Raw genomic sequence first — 25115 nt, 5'->3', positions numbered from 1 at the left:
TATATCAACAAAGTTGAAATGGTAAATTGGCCACCGTAAGGTTACAAAAGCTGACGTTTCGAGCGTTAGCCCTTCGTCAGAGCGAATAGAGGAATTGTGGGTTGTGTGTGCTTTTAAAGGCAGAAAATGGAGCTACGTTATTGGTGGGAACATGGCAACGAGAAAAACATATATATAGCAAGTCGTTAGTGGAACTCTCAGGCCAACAAAGGTGCACCGCACCAGGAGGATCAATAAAGATTCGCAGTCCAAACCTCACAGCAAACACGAACGTAGAAAGTTGAAAAATTGCGAGCATGGACAACTTCTGACGTAAAAAATAAAAAAAATTTTAATAAAAAAACGTTTCGGTCAGAGACCTTCTTCAGTTATTTACAACTTTTGAAATAAAAAAAAGAGCTTTAAATAGGATCGAAGTGCTAATGATTACGTAATTACAGATAACGACTAATGAACTGGTGCTAATAAAAAGATAACAGAAAACCTAATTACAAAGAAAGCAATGGACAAAATACAAGACACAAACCCTAAAAACTAACAGATAAGAATACTAAATATGTTAAAATGAGTGGCGTAACCAATTGCAAAGAAGCAATGCGGCAAGCATTAAAAAAGGGAAGGCCCACTTTTAACTACAACTGTAAACCGTAACAAACTCCCAAAAAAAGGCCTTTGGAGCCGAAAGGGCAAGTTAGCAACAAAATCAAATGAATCCAAATCATGTTGAATCTGAATCATTTCTCAGCTTTCAGACGGGCAAAAATTTCACCATTCACTTTAGACTTTCCTGTGATTCTAAAAATGTGATTTACTTGGCTTCCTGCAAGAAATGTCGTCTGCAATACGTGGGATCTACTACTACCGACTTTAAAGTGAAATTTCGAAATCACAAATCTGCTATGCTCACAAACAAAACAACTTGTGAAGTAGCGATACACTTTAACAAAACCCCACACACCCTGGACGATTTTTCGTTCCAATGCATTGATCAGGTACAGGCCCCTAGTGGCTCTATCGAGATCGATAGGCTTTTGATCACAAAAGAGGCTTATTGGAGTGCTCAGTTGTTCTCTTTGGCACCCTATGGTTTGAATAAAAGAAAGGAATTTCATTCGAAAAATAGAATTTGCTACAATTAATTTTCTATCTTATATTAGGCGCTACTAACTGATCGTTCAAAGGCCCTTTTCTTGGATTTTTTCGGCCCTTTAGGAGTGGATTGGACTCGATCAGAGGCCCTGCCAAGGGATCTTATTACGATTAGTATCATTTAAGGGCCCCTCTAGGGATTTTGTTGCTAATTTGCCGTTTCGGGCTCCAAAGGCCTTGTTTTGGGATTTTGTTACGGGTCCAGAGTACATGTTATTGTTATTGCTATTGTTATTGTCTTTCATAATACAAAAATGTTGTTCAGATTTCTTTTTAGAAATAATCTGCTCAATAACTGACCAAGTCTTTCTGAGGTCTGAGCTAACTGAGACTAGTTTGTCATGAAAATATTTTATCCTAGCGTCTCTAATGAGAAAATTGTACTTATTTCGATACTTGAACCTTTCGATACTTAACCTCCTCCGATGATAATGAACTTGTAGGCCTAAATAGTAACATCTGACAGCTACTCAGTAATGCAAAAAAACGGCAACTGTTCGAGGTTCTTTCATTCATCTTCGCCGCTTAGATCAATGAATACAAACATTTAAGTGACAAGTTATTCGTTGCTTTAATGCTTTCCTTACTCCTTTAATATCCCACATAAACATCAATCATTTTGAGATTGTTTACCACGATATCTGTACATTTGAGCTGTCTACTGACCGCAGACTAGGAACGAGTTTGTAACAATTGTGCAGCGGCGCTTTTTGGCGGAAAACTCTGGAATGATACATACAAATTTTATCTGTGGTCTCAAGTTAACAATTACAAGCTCAAAAAATTTATTGCGCGATAATTTATGAGGACAAGCCCAAATTATAGTTATCGTGTATTGCAATCGCGAACTGATTTTAATGAACCGATTTAGTATAAATCCACTGGTATTTCACAATTTTACGAGAAGAAAAAGTATTGTCTTTATTTTATTTTGTTTACACCCGCGGTCCGCACTCATACATGAAGGAGAACTTCGCAAGTTTGAAATACTTGCTCAGTATCCATTGAGGTTAAATACTGAATTCCAGCTCCTACTGGCTAAAGCATGCCATGTTTAATTCTGCAAGAACGAGTTATAAGGTCAAGTTTCGAGACAGCGCTAAGATTAAGGGCTGTGTTCAGTAACCTACGGAATTCATCGGAACATCTATAATGATAAAATATATTTATGATACGTATAGTGTCTTTATTGATTAAAAAAGATATATATTTAACAAATGGTAAACACCACAGCGTACACTATTGAGTTATGGTGCACGCGGGAGGTTGCTAAGCACGAAAGAAGCATAAGAGTAGCGCGAGGCGATGGCCATTTTCCATTCTAGTCAACTTCACTTTGAAAACAAAACAAGTCATTTCAACGAGTTATATTGATAAGTAGGGATTACAACTTTCAAAAGTCTCTTTTACAAGGAAAAATATCTGCATCTATACCGATAAAAGGCCTATCAAGGTATCCGTAGGATGAGGGGACCATCACCTTGGTTGATATGCTAGCTACTCTACCATAGCTTATATCGCATATCCATTCACGGTTTGCTGTATCTTGTTCGCAAAATGACAACGTGCCCTAATCAAGGCCCTTGGGCCGTTCTGTTAGCGATCTACCGAGCTAACGTTCGGGTAACCGCGTCTCCAAAGTCTTTGATGGAGTCAGATAAAACAGTTTAGGGTGTCCGTTTGACCCATTTCATTTATCTGTTCTTGAAAATGTGTAATATTGACATAACTGACCTGTAGAAAGAATGTGAGTAAATAAGTAAATTACACTCAAGCTCATCACAGAAATATTCCCGAAAAAATGGAAAGCCTATATGTAACCTGCTAAAATTTCGTTTGGGGGTGGATCGGAAAGCTCGTAAAATCGAAATCAAATCCTCTTATAATCTGTTAATAGGAAACATTCATCACATCACTGTGGTTTTCAGAAAGGTCCAAACTTAGACTAAAGGTGGCAAATCAGACTATATACAGCAAAAATGAGATACCGAGAATTAAAAATTAATATAAAAACTAAATTAAAAATTTATAAAAAGCTACAATCGAAATATAAGAAGAATGAACAAAAAAGCCACTAAAATTGCCATGCTTAGAATTTACAAAGTCAGGTGCATTTCTAATGCTTTATCTCGGTTGTTCCAATCTTTTAGAGAGTGATAACACACCCTCTGTTCACCCCAAGTTTTGGTTGCGAGAGGTAGTCTAAGCATAATTCTTTTTCTTGTGTGTTATAATTATGAACGTCTCTGTTTGCTAGTAGCTCCATTGAGTGATCCATGAGGCCATTAATACACTTACAAATATACATATATATAGCGATAATAGAATCTACGTCCTTCAAAGTTGAGCAACTTTAGAGTTACGAGGGCATCAATAGCTGACGAATAAAGTGGCCTGTTTGATGCCATTTTCGCGGCCTTATTTTGCAAAACCTGCAGGTCATTCATAAAGCCACATTGTTTTTGTCTTGTTTTCTAGTTGGCGTATTGATGCAGAAAACCTTCTTACCCCGGCCCGTTTAGTGTCTTATAAAGATTAATCATCCGCCGGGAATAACAAATTTCTTTGTCGACTCCCTTCCCCGTCCTCCCCCCTCCCAAAAATTAGGGACCTTAAGTAGTCAGGACGGCAACGCCGAGGACGACGTCGAATAAAAAATTGATTTAGATTTGAAGTTAACATTTCAAAAATTGCTGCATATGTTTACGGCGCCACATCTCAATCTCAGCACCACTTATCTAAGCATCTTTGAGTTCCAAATGGAGATTAAAATAATTTGCTGTCGCAGTTTCCATTTGCAGACGACACCAATTTTGGTTATTTCACGTTGTTGTTTTGTAGAGGACGGCTGAGATGTACAAAGTTTTAAAACGCACGTGCTGAGCTATTGTTCTGCCCATTAAATCTTTTGTTTTACCATGTCCTCGTTGCCGTCGTCGTAGTGGTTTGCTTAAGGTCCCCCCCTGAGAGGAACAAGGGGAAGCTGCAAGTGTCCCAGAATATGTGAACGGGAGTGTAGTGTGAGTAACTTAGGTTAGATAATCTTTCAACATATCCATACCGCGGGCTCGCACAAGATCGAGTACAATTTTGAATGAAGATCTTTAAAAGTTGGACGATCCTCCGGAGTCTCTTGCCAGCAATGAAGCATAATGTCATACCTAGAATGAATCAAGAATGAATCAAGAATGAATCAAGAATGAGAGAGGACGAAGGGTTTTTTCACTTTCACTGCAGTGCAGTTTGTAATGTGAAAAAAAGACTGACATATCGTGCATATGATTAGCGGATCCATGTATATTGGCTATTTCTGTTTCGTACCTTTATATTTAGTACCTGTGGCTTATAGAAATGAAAATATATGTGAAGCCTCGGTCAAATACAGGAAAAAAGTTTCGTAAACCAGTAAAGCCCCTCTCATAAGACCACTTTCATAAATGGCTGCCAGATTAATATTCTTTTGGTTAAATTTGAATTAGCCTTTCTGACCTCGTTCTCCAGTACAAAATTCAAAAGAAAACATTATCTCAAGCGAGGGCAGAAAGGCTAATTTAAATTTAAACAAAAGAATATTAATCCGGCAGCCATTTATGAAAGTGGTCAATATCACTTACAATATTTTAGAGCAGTGCGGTGGTTTCTCGAGTCTAAAACCACTATGCAACATGGTGTAAAGTTCCACAATGCCTGTAACTCCAGCATAAGGTCGCTTACCTACAGCGGAAATTTCATCACAAATAAAATAAAGTTCCACAGTTTTTAAACGTGTACTCTAAGAAAAAACCGAACTTTCTTAAAAAGCAGACCTCAATTAATCTAAAGTTTTTTTGATAATCATCTAATAGATAAAAGATATTCAATTTTCAGATAAAATGAAATGAAGTGTGCTTTATAAGCACTATGGCGCGAAATGTGCACCCTTTTTCCCGGAAACTCACCGAGGGTGACGATTTCCAACAGGACCACACCGAGAGACCAGCTATAAATGATTCAAAACACAACGACTTGAGGTTAAATTCAAACATTATAATAATAATATTTTACTCACTTATATTTCTAATTGTATATTCATATACTAGTCGACGCTGTGGCTGGCCACGGCTTATCGCGCAGCCACAGCTACAGTTTTGTTTTTATTCTGGGCATCCAGATGTATATACTGCCGCATAAAAATAATAATAACAGTAATAATAGTGATAATAATGATAATAATAATAATAATAATAATAATAATAATAATAATAAGTGAACGTTATAATCAATGTTTTGGGTGCTACTCCAAGCTGAACAGTAGTGTTTGGGATTTGCTAGGAGCAGAATGCGAGATCTTTCAAGGTCTTGAGCTGAACAATATACTCGCAACATTAGCAACTTTTAGGGCTTTGTTTATTTATTCATTCATACGATTTTCTTTTAACTATTTATAGAATTTGATGTTGGTTTATGTATGACATTTTAAATAGCATATTTTCTGTAGATTTATACACAGAGTTAGCTACGGTTTGCTGCCTAGCTTTAGAGTTTTTTTGTTTTTGATTTTAATTTGTTTTTGTTTTTAATTTGTTTTTGTTTTTTTTTAATCTGGTATCCAGATGTGTATAACTGCCATAATAATAATAATAATAATAGGTCTAGATTCATAGTCACCATCAGACCATACGGGACTTTTTTAACAAAAACTTAAATTACTGAAATTGCCTATATAAACTTTCTGAGAAAAATGTATACTGTAAATTTGTTATATCAACATAAAGACCATGTCTTAATTTGAAAACAACCATGATAATTTTTAATAAATTCTAGAAAAGTTGTCATGTTTACGGATATGAAATCTGATCCTTTACTTACGTAACTCTTCCGTTTTTAGCACAAAGACACTAAGAAACTTTCAATCACTGTTTGTTAAATTTGTTAGCGCGCTTTGTTTGATTTCCATTCCTTGACGAGCGAATATCCGCCCGAAGCTAGCTACACAAAGCATTATTCATTTCTACTTCCCCTTCGTCAAAGTGTAACAACTAAGTTCCCCTACTATTAGGTCGTTGAAGCGAAACCATTTCGGAGCCAAACGGAGTTTAGGAGTTTTTACCTGAAGCTTGGAGTTTAGGAGTTTTCTACCTTGGAGTTAAGATCCGATGTAAGTTACGCTTGTAATATTCTTCATTTTTATCATTTCTAGTTTCGCCCTATTCGTTTATTCGTAGCCTTTCCGTTTACGTTACATCGAACTTTCATGTACCCGTATTATAGTTTTTACCGCTTGTGCTGTACAAAGACTGCCAGCTTAAATGAATAAAGAGTCTGATGCTCCTACTTGTCTAAAGTTCATCACTGTGGTTAAACTGGCGAACTCCGGTACACAACACCACGTGTCTGCGCCATCGGGAACGCGACAAAAGTTATTCAAGCAGTGACACACCAAGTTAAGCCATAAAAACCCTATCGAAAATTTAGAAAATTACTCAAACATCAGACATCGTGGTGTTGGTTCCCCTTAGACTTTCCATTGACATCCACAGCCATGGAACTGTCCCTGTGATTTTGTAAAATCAGCAAAGAGCACAGCATTCTCAGTGAGACTTCAACCTAAACTCAGGGAAAAAGGGAGGATTTTGGGGGGCACATTGTTTTTCAGGGGTAATGGAGGGGGTATCTGTCATCGCCAAAAGAGTAGAAGGGAGTATAAGGGAGGAGGAGCTAAAGAAAATGACTGCCAATTAACTGTTAATGAGAAGGATCATGAGACTATCACAGAGTGCTACGGAGGGGGGGAGGGATAAGTATCGTGACACAACCAAATCCTACCCCCATAGCCTACTGACGAAAATAAAATGACATATGTGTACCCCTGTGCATTTGATATACTCTCCGTTCTGTGAAATGTCACGTGACAATCCAAAATCTGCTACCTTGGCGACCAGTCCTTTACCAATCAAAATGTTTCGAGCGGCCAGGTCTCTGTGAACACACTAATGTAATAACAAAATGACGTTAGTGTGTTAGTGAAAGTGTAACTCAGGTGGTAACATAATACTTTGTGCTACTCCCCAAAATATTTCATTTCATTAATGATTTGATTTTTTTTAATGTGACATGAATGTCTCCTTATCTTTTAGACTGATTATCATCACATTTTCTCACCAGAATTTATACACGATGGACGAAGAGCTTCCTTCTCGCACAGAGTTCATCAGAGAGCGATGATGTCCTGAGCATTGCCGATTTGTAAAAAAAGGACGGTCCAGTCCTGTCTGTAATCGTAACAAGATCGGACGACTGCGAAACGGGAGTCCGATTTTGCTGATTACGAGTAGGATTATAGACCGAATTTGACGAGAGGAAGTCTTATTAGCAATTAATCAAAACATAGTTAGTAGAGGGGACTGGTTATGAAACCCGGTAAACATCAGAGGCCGATGTCTTTGTTATGTTTTTCCCTTAGTCACGTGATGTTGACCGTGCACATGGAAAATCAAAATGGAGATCGGAGTAAGGTGAATGTGCGGACACTCACGCTGTATTTCGCTAGATTTTTAGCTTAGATTAATCTCGATTCGATAAGTGTTATAGCTACACTACTCATTAATCGTCATGTCTGGAGATAACTGCGCTATGTTTGGCTGTGGGAGTTGTAGAAGAACGAAAGGGATCGGTATTTGGAAGCTGCCTGCAGCGAAGGACGAGGCACACAAGAAGTAGCGGGACGATTGGTTGAGTGAAATCACAAAGACGCGTGAGATCGACCATGAATTTCGAAAAAGAATCGAAAACGACAAGGTGTTTACCTGTGAAAAACACTTCGACGTAGAAGATTTCGAAATATGTAAGTACGGCTGCGATATAAGCTTACAGTAGAAATTGAAGACATGTGCTCTCGCCATCCATAAGGTTTTGTTTATTTACGATCTCTCTGGAATTTTCTTGAAGGTTAATTTTCATCTTTCTTAGTTGTGTTTTACTTTATTTTCAAATGCAGTTCAAACGGCGAAAATGACGAAGAAGAAACAGAGATTTTATATCAGGATGTAGACAATGGCTTGAAGCTATTGCCTAGGCTGTCATATGAGCATGTAAACCTGACTCCTTATTCTGTCATGCGGGTAAATCTTGCTGCACAAGTCCTGAGTGCATCAGTCGCTGCAGTTCTGAAGACGTTTGGACCTCCAGGCACAGCAGCAACTGCAAAACTCTGCGAAATGATCGATGGCTTCTTTGATTGTCTCAATGTGAGAAGCATGACAGAGCATCAGAGAAAGCGCAAACCAGTAATTGATGACTTTTCTTTTATTTGCTAGATTTGCATGGTTGATGGAGTTCCTACACTATCTGAGGACTTGGAAAGAGAATGCTGTCAACAGACCGGGTAACTTCACCCAGAATGCCAGAAACCGAATGTTTCTCTCATGGCAGACATATGAGAGCTTCTACATATCTGTACATTCTGCTGTCGAGGAGACAAAATTTTTGCTCCAGGAAGGGTTTGAATTTGCCCTCACAGAACGGTTCTGCCAGGATCCATTAGAGGAGTACTTCGGGGGCCAGTGGAAACTGGGTAGACGCAGTGACAACCCTGATATAAAAGCATTTGGGTATAACAGTAACACACTAAGAATGCAGAGAACAGTGTCCTGTCAGGATGGCGACACAAGAGGCCGAAAGGACAAGACACGAGCCTGGGAACAAGTTACTGATGTTAAGTTACCACGTAGAAAAAAACTGAAAATGTAGTTAAGGAGAAAGCTGGGATGCAATATCTTAGCGGTTATGTTCTGCACAACTTACACAAAAAACATGGACGAACTAACTCAGTGGAGAGCCAAAAAGCTATGGCAGTACTGAAAGCTAGGAAACTGGAGAGCATAACTGACGCTAGCCAGAAACTTGTGTCAGCTTTGAATCGTGGGCGACTTTGGTCAATCACTCAGCCTGCACAGCAAATATTTTTTTTAGTAAAAACAGAATGTCATTTTAGACTATTCACATCAAAGCCTGATTTGCAAAGATTGGATATTTCCAGCATCACTAACAAAGCAACCAGTGATAGTCACATCCTTGCTAACTACAATTTGATGATATCAGATGCCGAACTTGAGCCAGACAGTCATGTTTGTAAGGATGTCTTTCGTGGGATTGTTAGTCTGTATGTACATGTACACTGGTTCTCTTTTGCCAAGGATGTCATTCAGCATTACAAGATCAAGGCAACCCAAACCAAAGCAAGGGCTTTACGCAAGGAAATTAGTAAAAGTTGTCAAGGTGATGACCAACAAAGGCAGGAATAGGAGTGATAATTCACATTATTTTTTGATTTCTTAATTAGTACCTTATGATCAGTACCACCATTTGCAGTGAGGACAATAAATGTAATGTTAACTCTGAACTTTTTTAAACTTTGATTCAGGTTTGGTAAAACAATGAAAATCATTCAAGTTACCAGTGATATAGATTATAAGAACGTGGGAATGGATCTTTAATAAATCATATTCTTGTTTTATATGCTCCCAATATAATCAAACTTTTATACCCTTTCTGTCATTGTTATGTGAACATGCACTAAAAAATCTTCATCAGTTGACATGAGGTAATTGTATCTATAATACAAAATGTACTCTTATGCTATGTGATTAATCTCCTCAATGATGAATTGACTTAATTGACTGACAACACAGTTTTTATATTATGACTGCTTTCAGTAGAGTGTTTTTGTTGCTTAGAGTATGCCAGCAAACAATCAGCAACTTTGGTTGCAAGTAGTGCATTCCAAGAAAGTCCACTGAAGAATTGTGTTGACTTTACAGCAATTGTTGCATAATATTTGCCATAAACTTTTCTGCATCTCCATTTCTTGTATATCCTTCATAGATTGCTTTTATAGCAGAGAATTCTTTGCTGTCTTCTTGTAGCTGTTGGTATGAGTAATTGCTGAGCTCCATCCTGAAATTTTCTGCAAAAAATTTCCTTTCCTTAACATTGCGGACAGCACGGTCAATTATTTCTACAAGAACGCTCGGGCTCAACTGTTGCACCTGCTCCAATCCTTCCTGTTGATTGTTGTGTTTTGCAGCCCCGTGTCTGTCACAACTTCCTCTTATTTTGTATTTCTTTCTGCAGTCATGACAAAAAATTTCTTGACGCTGAGCCTACAAAGATATTACAAACATCACCATTGTAAAATAAATAAACTACTTAAGAGTTTAAAAATAAAAATTCAGTGGTCACCTTTTTCGATCAAGAGAGTATCGTGAGGTCGCGAAGCTCTATCGATTACAAGGTTTACCACTTAAAATAATTTCGACAAATCACTCAATTCAGGAGATTTGAGCTCCTTAGAAGCTTTTTATAAGTCTTCCTTGTTTCGCAGGAGCCCGAAGGAAGATTGCCTTTGAAGAAACGGCAATATATAAGCATGGTTTATACGCGAACGTTTGTTGAATTTCGTTTGTACACGCGTCGAGTAGCCCATCTGTGGCAGATTTAAGCTCAGTAGTGCAAAATTACAACTCGAAATTGCAACGTTTTCAACTTACATTTCTAACTGCGACGGAAAATTGTTCCTCTACTTCGTCATCGTCTTCCAAAATACCCAAGATCGCCTCAAAATCTTCTCACCACACAAAAAGATCGTCTACACCGTCCGCCATCTTGAATGAACTCGTGCACGGTCAGAGTCACGTGACGGGTCTGTTCAACATCGCCGACCGCGCTATTGTTTAACCCTTTGATGTTTACCGGGTTTCATAACCATCCCCTCTACTAACTATGATCAAAGCTATGACAAAAGTTGAAGGATAAACGAGCTATCGGTTAAATGTTTCATTGAAAATAGCAACAACAGTTAACTCGGCGAAATGCTCGGGAACAACGCACGAACACGACGCTTACACCGTTATATTACACAGTCCAATTATAAGCATGACGCTTACCTGGTGCTGAAATCAGGTTGGTGACAACCACTCATGTTCGATAAAAATTTTAAGAACAATATGAAATGATTATCATTCATTTTCCGGAATGCAAAATTGTTTTAAATATAATAATTATACAATCCACTTTCAAGATTCAGAAAATACAAAGAACGCACACTATCTTTAAGGTGGGAAAGTCAAAAGAAATAAGCGTACATCTAAAACTAACCAGCTTGCTTTCAAGGTGTTGCATTCCACTTGCGACATCTTTGGCGATTCTTAGCAAATCTCTCTCGGACAGTCCAGACCAAAGGTTTGCATAATTTTCATCCTCTGTGCGAGCAGGAATACGGCTCTCAAGCAATATCCGATCCAGACTTCCATCTGGTACGAACTCAATAATCACACATAGGGGTTCTAGAAGACAAAAGTATGTGACATGAAACAGTGATGGGAGAGCTTAAGAGTTGTCAATTCCCGCGATGTTTGTTAAAAACATACCTTAAAATAGGATACATTTCGATTAGTTGTTGAAAGTGATACTGGATTGCTTTGGTTTTGTTATACTTCGGTCTCTGATCGGTTTAGAAAACTAAACTAATGAGATGCCAGACAAAAACCAATTGTGAATTGGTTTGCCCGGATTTTCCCCGCTCTTTTGGGAATTACCTGCTTTTACTTTGAGTCCTGATTGGCTGATGATGACAAAAAATATTGCTTTGATTGGCTGATTTTATTATTCTGGTTTTGGGTTTACGACAGTCAATTAGAAACTGCTGTACCATTTTAAGAAAGAGAAAAGTCTGCGATGGAAAGGCGATGTAACTGTTGGTTACATTTGACAAATTTCACTTTCAGCTTATGCGAACATGTTGAATATTTCACCAAAAGACTAACAGGTTTTTCATAGGTTGATTTTTTTTTAAGTATTTAATTTTTCTTGCTAAAAAATCATTCAGTCCTGCTACGTAATAGAAAGAAATTAATTCTTATCCTCTATCAATTATTTTCTTATAATTTAAAGCAGATCTCTTGTACCACATGATTTTCCTGCCGAATTGGACGCTTTGTTGACATAAGAAACCACTTCCTTGGCTAAAGAGAAACAAACCAATACTCTCCTGATTACAAAGCTTTATCTACTTTGATGTACCTTCAAATGAGCATGCTCCAACTAAGCTCACAATATTTTTGTGGCGTCCTACTTCCTTAAGCACCTCTAACTCCTGGATTAGTGCCATGCGCTGCTTTTGGTCATTGGTATCTAGACATAAAGGCAGAAACGGTTAAACAAAGGTAAACTCGATTTTCGAATAGGGAGGTAAAATGCGAAGAGCGAAAATGGTTGGGCAAATCGGAACAATTTCAAAGTGCTCAGAAACCTGCACGGTTATTTTCTCTTTTGTCTTGGCCACCTTAACAATACTATTACGAATGATTTGAAGGACAGATTACGGGAGATCTAGGTAATAATGTAACTTTATTTTGGAAGGCTTCTCTAGCCATCTGGGCACAGCTGTCCAAAGGGTGGATAACGCTATCAAATAGATAAATTGCTATCCAGTGGATAATGGTTGACAAAACTTACTGCGCTGTGCAAAGTACTGAGATTTGTCTAGTGGATAGCGTGACATCTTTAGAACAACCAGATCCAAATAAATTCATAAATAGAAACAGCGTTTGACTGTATCTAACCTTTTAACATTTTAACAGCGACGGGTAATTTGTTCCCATCTCCTCTCAAATAGTTTCCCTTCTTGACGACTCCGAACTCTCCTCCACCAAGTTTCGTTTCTAAAATTTCCAGTCTTTCTCGAGGAATTTCCCAGTTTCTGTCAATTTCCATTTGATTTAGATATGTCTCATTGTCAACAACCGCAACCTCTTCTGCCCCTGAGTTTGGCACTTCCGCTGGCGCTTCTATAGAGATCTGCTGGCTATGATCTCTCAGCTGATTCATGATGCCCGGTGTAATTTCCAGCATGGAAACATTATCCTCGTTGTTTCTCTCCTAGAAAGAAACAAAAAGAAGCAGTTTGAAGCCCAAAGGTTGATGCTGCCATATTCTGAATGAAATGAAAGCATGAAAAGCCTACGTTAAATCTGGTTAACCTGTGACCAGTGACATTTTTTCCACATCTGATGACGTTTTCGATCATGAAAATCAAATTAAAAATGGCCAAAAGTGCTTTGGCAGATATTTTTGTTGTCAAGAACGTATTGCAGTAGCTACAGGTTTATGCCGGCGAAACGATAGATTCGTCCTTAGGAGAAGAGGGTTTGTTGTGTATGCCGGGATATATGAAAGACTATTATAGGATAGGAACGAGGAGAAGAGATTACGGGAGTCGGAGGGTTAAGGACCGCGGTGTAATCCGGTTTAATCCGTGGTTTAGATAGACATATTAAACTCTACACAAGTCTCAGAGTATCGAATGTCTGCGTCCAAAATTTGGACGCAAAGCGCTGATTGGTTGATTTTAATTTTTCATGACGTAGTCTTAGTTTTCAGTTGCGATAGAGACAAAAAATTAAAATGGCGGAAAGAAGGGATGCTGTTCTTCGCGAGGCTTGTGACCATTTATCAAATAATTTGAAGTTTACGTTGCAATTGAAGCCCGAACAGCGTAATGCTGTAGACTATTTACTTAAGAAAGATGATGTGCTCACGGTTCTTCCGACAGGATACGGCAAAGGTCTTATTTTCCAACTTTTTGCTGTTGCTGCGTCGATTGAAGGGGAAGAGCGGCAAACTGTATTGGTTATTTGTCCTTTGAAAAGCATCATAAAAGACCAAATTGCTGAGGCCGGAAATATGAGTATCCCGGCGGCTTCCACAGAGGATATCTCGGAAGACGAGTTGCGTGCCGCAATAATTTCAGCTAATCTTCGGTTCGGCTGAGACAGTTATGGAGAAATGATTCCTCGACATTCTGAAAGATAACTGCTCTTCTCTTGACAGAAAATTAGCCGCAGCTGTGGTGGATGAGTCCCATACTGTTGAGATGTGGAGTGGAAAAAGATATTATGTTTCTAACGAATCCTATTGGATTTACTTCTAACTAGATTGTTAGTCACTTGTTCAATGATTGTTCAAAGATTGTTCACAGCTCTGAGGCAAAACTCGGTGCAAATGTTGCTTTCCGTGAGGCGTTTGGGAAATTGTCGTTGATCAGATCTTTTTGTAAACAAGGAGAGTCAAGTTCTATAGTCATTCACCGATAAGCTTAAGTCTGTGTTGCCGTGCCTGTTTACTTATTTTTGGAGTCTTTCGATGGCATTACTTGATTTCCTGACCAAATGCTATAGTCATTCTTTACTTTGGTAAGTTGAATTTATTCGTTTTATCTTTTTAAGGGACGCCAATACTTGCAATCACGGGGACTGCAGATGAAAAACCCAAAGTTTCATTATTAAACAGTTGCTGTTAAAATGCCTCCGTGAGACATGGCGCTTGCTCGCCTGGAGCCTGTTCGTTTGTTTGTTTGTTTTCTGTTTTAGATTTTGACTTCCGGCGCGCGCTGATTGGTTGACATTTTACAGTTAACAAGATAAGTTCTCTGCGGGCTTCTTGTGGGAGGTAAAGGCGATTTAGCAAGACACGTGCAGGCTCCCATTCCCCTGCTTCGCACCGTTGTACTCCTCCAATTCAGGAGCCTGTTCGCAGGCTATTAAAGGGTATGGGTGTAGCTATAAAATCTAACTCCTAAGGAAGAGAGGAAGCAAGTCTAGAGATAATGACTTGCTGAGCTTGATAATGTAACTGTGAACAAGACACAGTTCTGATGTGCATTGCGTGTTCCAAGGTCGTTTATAAACAAAAATAACCCAGCTGCTAAATATCATTGTTTCCAAACACTAACGCTTGATGGCAACCGATATTTTCTAAAAACACAAACACCAGTCCCGTCCCATCGAGGTTAATTCTCCGCGGAAAACATGTAAGAATCACATCAAGAGGAAGCTCACATATTAAATAGTTCAAAAATATTCAGAATACTTTCGAGTCATAATAAGTGTTTAACTGGCACCTGTACGTAAAATAAGCTTGTATTCATTAAAGTTTGCGTAACTTTCAAAACATTTTCTCGGTACTTTAAACAAAGTTTACCTTTGGTGAGAAATTAAGAGCAATGAATTCGATTAAAATTTGCAGTCGCAGATTTACATTGAAGCCATAATCACACAGGACAAAATGAAACATTCGAAGTTACAATATTCAAATATTGCGCTTGAGAAAATCGACTGAAACATTGCATTTCAACAAATTCATCATATTAAGCCTCTTCACTCGTACTCGAGAGAATTCAGTCTCATTACACTTAGTGTTTAACGTGAAAATTCAATTCGTGGCCGGAGCAAACATCTCGTATAAAGAATGGGTGGAGTAAACGTCGTTGATTTCCGCTCTAAAATCTTATAAGAACTTCTAACTTCGAGTGATGAAAAATTACTTTTACCTCCTTGGACCGATGAATATGACACTGACAGCAGAATGACTAAGAACCAATGGCAGAAACGTTCTCTGGACGTAACAATTCCGGCAAGAAATTCGTCCATAGTTAACAAGCATAGTTTGGTGGAAGCCGCTGTTTAGAATATATGATCGTACCCTACTCCCCTGAGCGGAGCTATTGGTAATTTATGCTGCGGTCGATGATGTCACAACCTTAAAATAAGTCATAATAAGCGTGTCAGTCTCCTATATTGATTTCCATACAAGCCCAACATTGTATTTCCTCCTTCTAAAAAGACCGCTTTGGACTTCCGCAAGTCGCAATGTTCAGGGGATTTTACTCTTTAAGGAGGTAGAAGAAAGAATCGGCCCTGAAAAAATAGCTAAGCTCTGTTAATCATTACTAAGGTTACAAAAGCAATATCAACATAAAGAGAGTTCGAGAACGTGACGTCAAAAATAGCGACTCTTTTGTGTCTTCCTTGAAGCTAAGAGGTTAAAATACCAACACAATTACGTTTAAAGAAAAAAAACTGATCCACGCCGATTGTAAAGTTTTTTAAAATAAGGAAGTTTTATTAGCTACTTACATTGCACTGTTAAAGTCCATGGAGATGAAGTCAAGTTGGGAAAATTATTAAAAGCCACACACATGTATTGTCCTGAATGCGATTGGTAAACATTTGTGATTGTTAAACTGTGCTTGTTGTTCTGCGACGACGCTGTTAGTCGCAGATGTGTTATATTAAGTTTTTCCTCATTCTTCGTCCAAGTAACTTTTGGTGAAGGATTTCCATCTAACACACAACTAAATCCAGCTTCTTCTCCTTCAACTATGATGGCATTCTTTGGATTTTCCAAGATTCCAGATGCATCTGGGAATTAGAAAACAAAACTGTCACGCACTAATTACCTCACGATAGCGAATTTCGAAGGCTACAGGCCTATGACTTTGAATAGCTCAAAGTCCTTGTCATTTTTTGTATTCATCACAATAAGAGTTTTTACTTGTGCGAAAGACTAGAAGGTTTTTTTTTAATCTGAGCTAATTCTTTCATCTTTTAACATAAATACGAGAATATGATTTACAGTTTTTGCCACCAGCGATAATGAGCGACCTTGATCAAAATAATCTAAGATCTCCTATGCCGGCACTATAATCTATATTTTCACGAAGGACTCGCAAAAATACCCGAAGACGAACCAAGTGAGATTGTTTAAAACAGAAAAATTGATGTAAAATAAAATTGAAATAACAAGCCAGTTATCTTCCTATGAATACTATACGAATACATTCTAGTTTCGGCCTATGAATGAATCATTTCCATATTCAAGGTTTGCATCAATTGTATTTTTGCGGAAATTCGAATAGTGCAAATAAAGATTATGCTTTTTCTCCGTAAGTGGCGTCGCCAATGATATAACAATTTTTCTCAGTGTTTAGTTCTCTGCTCCTCATGGATAGAAATACGTGGTAAAAATTGTTTGCTCTATATTTAGCATCCACTTTAATACTTGAGAAGTTAACGTTGTTTCCCAGGCTATTACCTCCAACTCATCGTAATCCATTTCTACAGCCCTTTTCCCATGCATTTGTCCCGGATACCTCAGTTTTTATTTTAGTAATAGAGTCCTATTAACGTTCATGCATTCTTAAATGTCACTACCCTTAGTGGTCTTTCCAAGGCCAATACGAACAGATCGAAACACTATGAATAAACGCAGTGCATAAAAACAACTCTTACACACCTTCAATGATTATTGATTTGGAGTCCGATGTACTATTTGCGTCATTTGTGACATTGCAGGTGTAATTCCCACTATCCGCTAAGATGGATGTATTGATTAACAGCTGTATGAGGGTTTCATTGAAGTGCGGAATACTCAGGCGGGGGTTATTGATCACTATTGTAGAATTTGTCGAAATCACCGTTCCATCTTTTATCCACTGCAACTCAGACGCAGGAGGTAGAGCCTTATGCCGACAAGTTATCTTGATATCGTCGCCCTTGGCCACAATCTCCTCTTTATCACCATCAATTGTAACTTCTGGATGAACTAAAATTTGATAAAATGATTATATTTGTATCAGCATCATCATGGGCTATCAATTTTTTATGTCATTTTAAAATCATCGGCGATCCTTGCAATCTGATTGGTGCGATTTATCCCGAATCGTGCCATTCTTATCAAATTGTGGTAAAATTAAGGAAACGTTTGCAACATTTTTAAAACCAGCTCAGTGCTGGGTCAGTAAAATATTGTTAACAGGCTAAAAAACCCTGTATTGCGATTTCAAAATGGATCTAGTAAAATGGTAATTAAATTTCGAGTCGTTCAATTATGGTCGGAAATCATACTTCTGATTTCAAATCAGACTCGCGTTGTGCGCTCAATCACTTTAGAAATCACGCATATGATTTCCGACCAAATTACGCTCTACACAGTTCAATTAATATTTGTTATCAGTTGTCCTCCGTTCACGGTACAGTCGATATTATTAATGTCTATGCAAACTGGTGTCGTATCAAAATCATGGACTATACTGAGTACACAAATTCTTAAATTAGGTTTGCTGGATAGATGGCTAAAATCGTAGAAATAGTTTTCATGCGGATTAGTAGGTTTGTAAAAGAAGTAGAACAAGAAATGGAGAGCGGCGGAGAGAGAAAGATGGCAATTATAGGCTAAATATTTCAATGAATAAAATTGATGTCTTGACGCCAATGTCCTTCGTTCATTCATCCATCAAAGTACGTAATAACATTTTAAATTTGGCTGTTAACTACTTAAAGTCAAATCCAGAGGAAATTCGTATATTCCAAAAACTGGTAGGGTTTGGTAAAAAAAAAAGGATCTAAGGTACAAAAAGTGACAATGTTGCACACCACTTTAATCAAGCGAAAGAACTAACACAACAAACAGTAACGTTCTCCTCGACTGTCGTTTTTCACCGCCCTGCTTTTCTCGTACGATCCTTTTTTATTTTATGTTAATCCCCTAATAATCACCTAGGCTAGTCCCAGTTACTCTCGTCCTGCTTGCTACACAATCGTCCCGACATTACAGAAGGTATAAAAAAATAAAACACGACAAGTCATTCTGGTCATAACTTGGGAGGGGGGGGGGGGGGGGCGGTGTTAGTGTCCCGACTTGAAACTGCATACAGCACTGAGACTGCAATCCGACAATCTACCGACCCAGTACCGCTACCGACAGACGACATCATGGACTTGCTAAACATTTGCCTAACGTCTACTTACTTTCAGTACAACGGTAAACACTACAAACAGTTACACCGCACTGCCATGGGGTCTCCAGTTTCTGTTGTTATAGCAGAAATTGTGATGCAGAACATCGAGGAACGCGCCCTTTCGACTTGCCGACAAACGATACCGCTTTGGTTACGTTACGTTGACGACACATTCACCGCCGTTCGACACGACGAAATTGACGCATTCCACAACCACCTTAACGAACAAAACACTGACATACAGTTTACCAGAGAAGTCGGAGAAAATGGCAAACTTCCTTTTCTAGACTCTGCGCAACCTAACCTACAGCACTGACTATTTTCAACGACTGACTCTGGAAAGCTGGTTTACTAACTTAGAACAGACTCCCCTAAACAGATGTCAACAACTACCCGCCCCATACAAACGACTCATTCACGACATGAACGTCACAAACGACCGAAAAAGAACAACCTAACTTTACCGACAGACCGAAACAGACCAATCACGACCGACTTACGTCACTTGAGTCTTACAGCCAATAACTTCACGGCAAAACCAACCGATCATTTCACACGAACTGGAATAAGAACATTCTACTGACAACAATCATTCACTTGACTCTGATGATGACTTCCGCACAGGTTGTCGAAACGTCAGTCACTGCCACCGACAACAGCCCTTCTCAGGACTACACTCACCCGGACGATCAGACTACACCTTCACATGTTACCCCCGGGTTCAAACCATTTATTGCATTCTTCTTTTAGTTTATAAATCTCTTAATGGTAAGGCCCCGTCTTATTTGTCCGATCTTCTAACTTATCGTAGGAGCTCTTATTCTTTGCGATCTGTTAGTAATGGCGACCTTGTAGAGCCATCTTCAAAAATGCGAATTTATGGAGATCGATCGTTTGCCGTATGCGCTCCTAGATTGTGGAACTCTTTGCCTCTTTCAATACGTAGGAGTTCTTCTGTTGACATTTTTAAAGTGCTACTGAAACGAAATTTTCGTATCTGAAATATTTGCTCTAACCTGTAGTTTTGAAAATGCTGATCATCATGAGATAATTTGCTTTGGCCAAAAAGAAGCGAAAGATATCTTTTTTAACCGTTCAAATAAAAAATTTTACACAAAACCATGTCCGGGCCCTGGTACCGAGCGAAATGGATTGATGACGTCACTTGTTGTGTTCACTCCGATAGCGTGGTTTATTTCACTCACTGTTTGTTTGTATTCGTGGGCGAAGGAGATGGCAGATATTGAAGTTTTGTCAAGTGAATCTTCTTCTGAACGAAGCGAAGTTGTCTCCAGTAGCGAAGACGAAGATGGTGGCGTAAAATGGGTTGACAGGCCTACACGACTCCCAAGCGTGTGTTTAGAGTAGCCTATTCAAAGTTTAGCCCTCACGAGTATGATTTTTGGATAGTTCGCTCAGTAGTGGTTGTGTTTCTATTAAATGCCAGTTTTTCATGAGAATTTGCTTTATGTGTGGCACTGAGTACGCACATCAGGGATTGCGCCTTTTTCGAATCGTTCGCCTTTGTAGATGTTCAGCTATTTTTTTGACTGTCTCGATCGTTAAGTTGTCTTGATTGCTTTCGGCTTGCGTCACGCGCGCTGATTCGATCGTATTATAGTTCGTAGTGTTCACTGTTCCAGCCGTTTTGGTTCGTTTTCTTTTCTTTATTTCGGTATTAAAACGACCGATTTCACGTTCATAGAAGCACATGATCGCCTTTACTGTTTCTTGCTCCGCGTTGTTAAGGATTTGCTTTATATCATTTTTGAAATCCTCGTCTGCTCTTATTTTGGCCCTCGCCCTATATTGTAGGGACTCTGGGCATGTTCTGCGAGGCATTTGGTACAGAGGGATTTGGGTTCTGACCTGGTGTACCGGTTCACAAGGGAATTACCATTGTTCTTTCTTTGTTTAGGAATCATTGGTTAGCTGTTGTGTATTGTTCTTTCTTTGTTTAGGAGTCATTGGTTAGCTGTTGTGTATTGTCCTTTCTTTGTTTAGGAGTCATTGGTTAGCTGATGTGTATTGTTCGGTCTTTTGTATCGGCTCTTGTGAACCGGTACACGAGGACAGAACCAGGATTTGTTCGTTATCCTCAGACTTGCTGAGTAGATCATCTTCAGTGGCGGTGTCGTATGAGGCTTCCATGTTTCCTTCATTCTCTGAATGCCATTGCTTTGGCTCGGGGCGTTTAGTAGCCCATCTACAGTTATAATGTCTTTCGACATTTTCTGTAGATGGTCAAGCAAGACCACGGTTTCGATCCTAATCTTGTGGATCTCGTCAGTTTCCGATTAACTAAATAGACTGGTAGAGATTCGTTCTGGTATCAGTCGGGAATTTTGCTCCCTATCCGGGCGAATCTCCCGCAAATAGCCAAGATGCCGATGTGGCCGCCGATGAATAAGACGAGGATGGCATTTTGCCCGAAATCCTCTTCATCGGCCTCCCAACATGCAAGCCACACTCCATGCTTTTACCCTTCTTTCACAGAAGTACACAACCTGTGACGTCACAGGGCTGTTTTGGCCGCGCCAAGATGGCCGCCAATTTTGATCTCAGCCGGTCAACTTCGAATGGTTAAAAATGTACTTTCCGCTATGCGTTGGCCCAAAAAAAGTACACAGCGTTTGCAAATAACGTTCAAACTCTATTATATTGCAAAATCTCGGATATGAAAATTACGTTTCAGTAGCACTTTAAAAGCGTTTTGAAAACTTATCTTTTTAAAATGTTTGTTAGTGAATGTTAGTAAATGTAGTTTGTTTATGATTCATTTTTATTTGTTGTAAAGCACCACGGGCAATTTATTGGAGTTGTGCGCCATAGAAGTACTCTTTATCATTATTATTATTATTATTATTATTATTATTATTATTGTTATTATTATTATTATTATAAGATCGTGTTGCTCAAGATTTATCTCTCATTCAAAACAGAAAACCGGTCGTATCCCACCTATTTATTAGTATCCTGTTCCACAAGAACAAGACGATTTAAAATATATGGTCTAGTAAGTGTTCAACCAATCATAAATAGTAACAAATAATAGTGTTAACACTAATGATGACGATAGCATTAATCATATCATCAAAATTTAAAGTGGGTAACTTTCGTTAGTTCCATCATTCTGTTGAATGATTCCAAATATCGTATTTCGCAGCTTGTTCGCTTCGCTTTCGGTGTGAGTCACTCATTCAAACAGTAAAATTCTCTCTTTTCCAAGAAAAAAAAAATGAATATTTTCAGCAAACCTTCCATGATTTGCAGATCATATCTATTGAGATATTTCCGCAAGGAAAAGTTTTGAGTTATATTATGCGTCGGTACATTGTTTTATTTTATTTCTCGTAAAATCATTTCGAGATCGGTTTGTCTTTTGAAAAGATTATATCTTCGGATCTAAATAATTTGCGTAGCTCGTTTAGTTGAACGTGATCGTTTGAGGTATTTGATTGAAATATTTAGAACAAGAGGTCAGAAAGAATCGGAACTTGTCGGTTATGCCTGTCTCGAAAACAATTCAAAGTACCACAGACAAAAAAGTTTGTAATCCTCCAATGCAGGACAACGGCTTCTTTGCAAAATATTTTGTCTTTACAGGACAAAACATTCGCACTGATGAATGTTATGTGTTGACAGATATTTTAAATTAAACATTGCGGATCGATCCAAAATTTATCTCGACTGAAACATTTTAATAACATGCATTTATCATTGTGTATGTCTGCCAATTAGGCTAATTGGTTGTTTTACAAAATTTGCATCACACTGCAATTAAATTTACCCTAAACGATTGACTGAATGTGCTCTTTAAAGTAAAAAGAACAACGGGCGATCGGACGGTGCGGAAATGGTTGTCCGTATAGCTTTTCTACTCTTAATTGCTGTAGTTCTTATACATCAAGGTTAGTTGTCTCAACTATGCGAGTACATTTTAGTAATAATTTGGATATATCAAAAAAGTTGAAATGGTAAATTGGCCACCGTAACGATTACAAAAGCTGATGTTTTTTGCGTTAGCCCTTCGTCGGAGGGCTAATATATCCAAATTATTTCGTTACCCCCACCGACGCAGCCCCAAACAGTTTCTTTAGAAACTATCAGCCTTTATACATTTTAGTAAGTCCATGCTGCGACGCAATTAGCGAAGCTGATGCATCCGTATTCAATTGAAAAAATGACGTGCTACCTAAATGTTAGGCCTTGTACCACTTATTCAACGAGCACTTTGTCATTCGAAATAATGTAATGTCGTATTTCTACTTCGTTATTAGTTTCAGAACTACGTGCCTGAATAATGTTCCTTTGATCGCTATGAAAAAAACTTCCGGGAACTATTGTGTCTTATGTGAGACCCGCGAGGTCTGTTTAATGTGGAGTCTTGGGAGATAAATTTCGTTTGCACTTCTGTTCTATTCAATTTGCTGTTCATAATTGGAAAGACCATAACTTGGTCAGTTAAGCGAATTGGATTTGTTAGTGCGTTTAACAGGACTTGTTTCAGCTGTAGCTTTTCACTAATATCCATGAATACAACAACGGTTTTTATTGTTTGTTAAATATCTTGAATCTTTGGATCTTAAGCGCAACACAGCACCAACGTTGACCATCCTTGATAAGTGAAATCTCATATATCTTATGTCTGATATAGATCGAGCTTTGTGGTTTACGATTGAATGACTCAAAGGAATTTTGAATTCAGTTCTGCTCTTTCAGATTATTCCGCCGTTTGTCGAATTTTTCCCCCGCAAAGGATTTACGATTCAATTCAAGACTATATGAAGACACTTGATTTTTTCAGTTTTGTCTTTTAGTCGAAGTACTTCATTATGGTATTAAAGAGAACTTTACTTAATGTATTAATAAATCTAAACGCGCATTATAAAGAAAGCCCTGCGTGTCGTTTTAATGCAACGCGCTTCCGAAAGTCACGCGTAATCAATTCGTGTTTTTCCTCATGAAAACATTCTGTCATTAATCTTGACCCAATCTAGAACAGCATTTAAAAACAATTTGCTTAAATATTGAGAGAGTGCTTTCTAAGCTCGTCGAGGTTAGATTTTCTTTTCAGTCGCTGTCATATTTTGGTAGGACAGTAGTGTACTTAAGATGTCTTCAGTTCTAAGAAAATGACGTAGACACCGCAGTGAGATGAGAGTTCTTAAAGCAGTATATATTTTTTTCTTTCCCTTATGACGCAAGATTTTGCATTTGAATGTATCCTGAAAGCACTTATCAACGAGTTGCACATGGCTAACTTTGGTTAATAAGCTTTAACCTGATAGAAGTGATCAAAGTTGACGTTCTCCTTGCAACCAACATTAACGAATCTTAAAGAAACTAAATGATAAATGCTAGAGAAGTGGAACTTAACTGAATCAATAAACAGCAAAACCTATCAGACAATTAAGGAAGTGTTTGCTCGGGCACTAAAACTGAAGGGGTTAAAGCGGAAAGATAATTGCAAATGCGAAAGTAATCAAGCGTAAAAGAAAGGCTGCAAATGGACTTTGGTTTATGTAAACGACCCGTGAGTCTGTTAGTGACTTTATTAATTAAGTAGTTTTAACTCAAAATTGATTTTGATAACATGTAAAAATCGAGAGGACATCAGAATGGAAAGGCTAACCACGACAGTTCAGCCGAACGGTAAAAATGGAATTTCTCGCCGCCTGCTTTCACTGTTTGTACACTTGAGAAAAAATTACTTATTTCAAATGCAGACGGAAATTTTTGCAAAGTTTTTCTTTTGTTTTGATCAAGAAATGAGAAGTAGAACGAAAAAAATTGTAATTTCCAAAGTATGCTAAATATGTTTTCTCAATCTTTAGGAGCGAACGTAAGACAGTAATATTGGCTAATATCCCTGACGATGGGTGTTTCATCATCAACCCGTTAAGTGGCATCACGAACGAAACCATTGAAGTGCTCTTTCAGACCGACAAAAATATTTTCGCACTTAAAAATTATTTTCTTTAACAAGAGAACCAAAAGAAACAAAAGCATGAAAAGTCAAATTTTGAATCGCTTAGTGCGGCATTTTGCCCTGTTACAGTGTAATACCGTGGCTTACTACATCGCTCGCAGCGCCTGTGGGCAAGATAAAGCGAATCCCGTGTTCTGATTGGCTACCCGAGCGGGCAAGATGGGCTCATCTCGCTCGCTCGGGATTGCCCACATTGATCCCGCGCTTGAAAAAATTGAATTAGAATTACGATCGTTCTTTTTTTCGCATTTTTACGGACTTTGACTTCGTCTCGGTCTATAAAAATGTCATCTTGACCGGACAGGCTTGGTTAATAACGTATTTAAATTTTGCGTGTTCTTCTGACCTTATTTGGTAAAA

The 25115-nt window shown here is 38.3% G+C and overlaps 3 protein-coding genes across 3 annotated transcripts in view; 1 reads left to right on the top strand and 2 right to left on the bottom strand.

The window, feature by feature from the left end:
• Nucleotides 1–18574, bottom strand: part of LOC111347581 (protein sidekick-2-like) — a 94914-nt gene extending 76340 nt beyond the window's left edge. Inside the window, exons 1-3 of the mRNA XM_088737658.1 lie at nucleotides 18541–18574; nucleotides 17260–17568; nucleotides 16101–16385 (exon numbers count right to left, since the gene is read on the bottom strand). Of these exons, the coding sequence (XP_088593784.1) occupies nucleotides 16101–16385; nucleotides 17260–17568; nucleotides 18541–18574 (628 nt within the window). The remainder of the gene's footprint in view (nucleotides 1–16100; nucleotides 16386–17259; nucleotides 17569–18540) is intronic.
• LOC111319738 (fibroblast growth factor receptor 4-like) lies at nucleotides 2045–13213 on the bottom strand. The gene is made up of 9 exons (XM_088739083.1): nucleotides 13151–13213; nucleotides 12750–13065; nucleotides 12208–12318; nucleotides 11284–11471; nucleotides 6955–7118; nucleotides 5088–5128; nucleotides 4764–4863; nucleotides 4211–4310; nucleotides 2045–2883 (listed from the first exon to the last, which is right to left on the bottom strand). The coding sequence occupies exons 1-9, from the start codon at nucleotides 13211–13213 to the stop codon at nucleotides 2803–2805; spliced, it is 1164 nt and encodes a 387-aa protein (XP_088595209.1). The 3' UTR covers nucleotides 2045–2802.
• Nucleotides 13491–14348, top strand: LOC148720666 (uncharacterized). Its single transcript, XM_088739082.1, has 3 exons — nucleotides 13491–13951; nucleotides 13995–14053; nucleotides 14154–14348. Exons 1-3 carry the CDS (start codon nucleotides 13591–13593, stop codon nucleotides 14277–14279), a joined length of 546 nt encoding a protein of 181 aa, XP_088595208.1. The 5' UTR covers nucleotides 13491–13590; the 3' UTR covers nucleotides 14280–14348.
• Nucleotides 18575–25115: the final 6541 nt, after the last annotated feature.

The sequence above is a fragment of the Stylophora pistillata genome, chromosome 11, assembly GCF_964205215.1.
Source record: "Stylophora pistillata chromosome 11, jaStyPist1.2, whole genome shotgun sequence".
NCBI lineage: Eukaryota > Metazoa > Cnidaria > Anthozoa > Scleractinia > Pocilloporidae > Stylophora > Stylophora pistillata.
The sequence above is the reverse complement of the archived record's forward strand: the minus strand, read 5'-3'. Positions and strand labels throughout refer to the sequence as shown.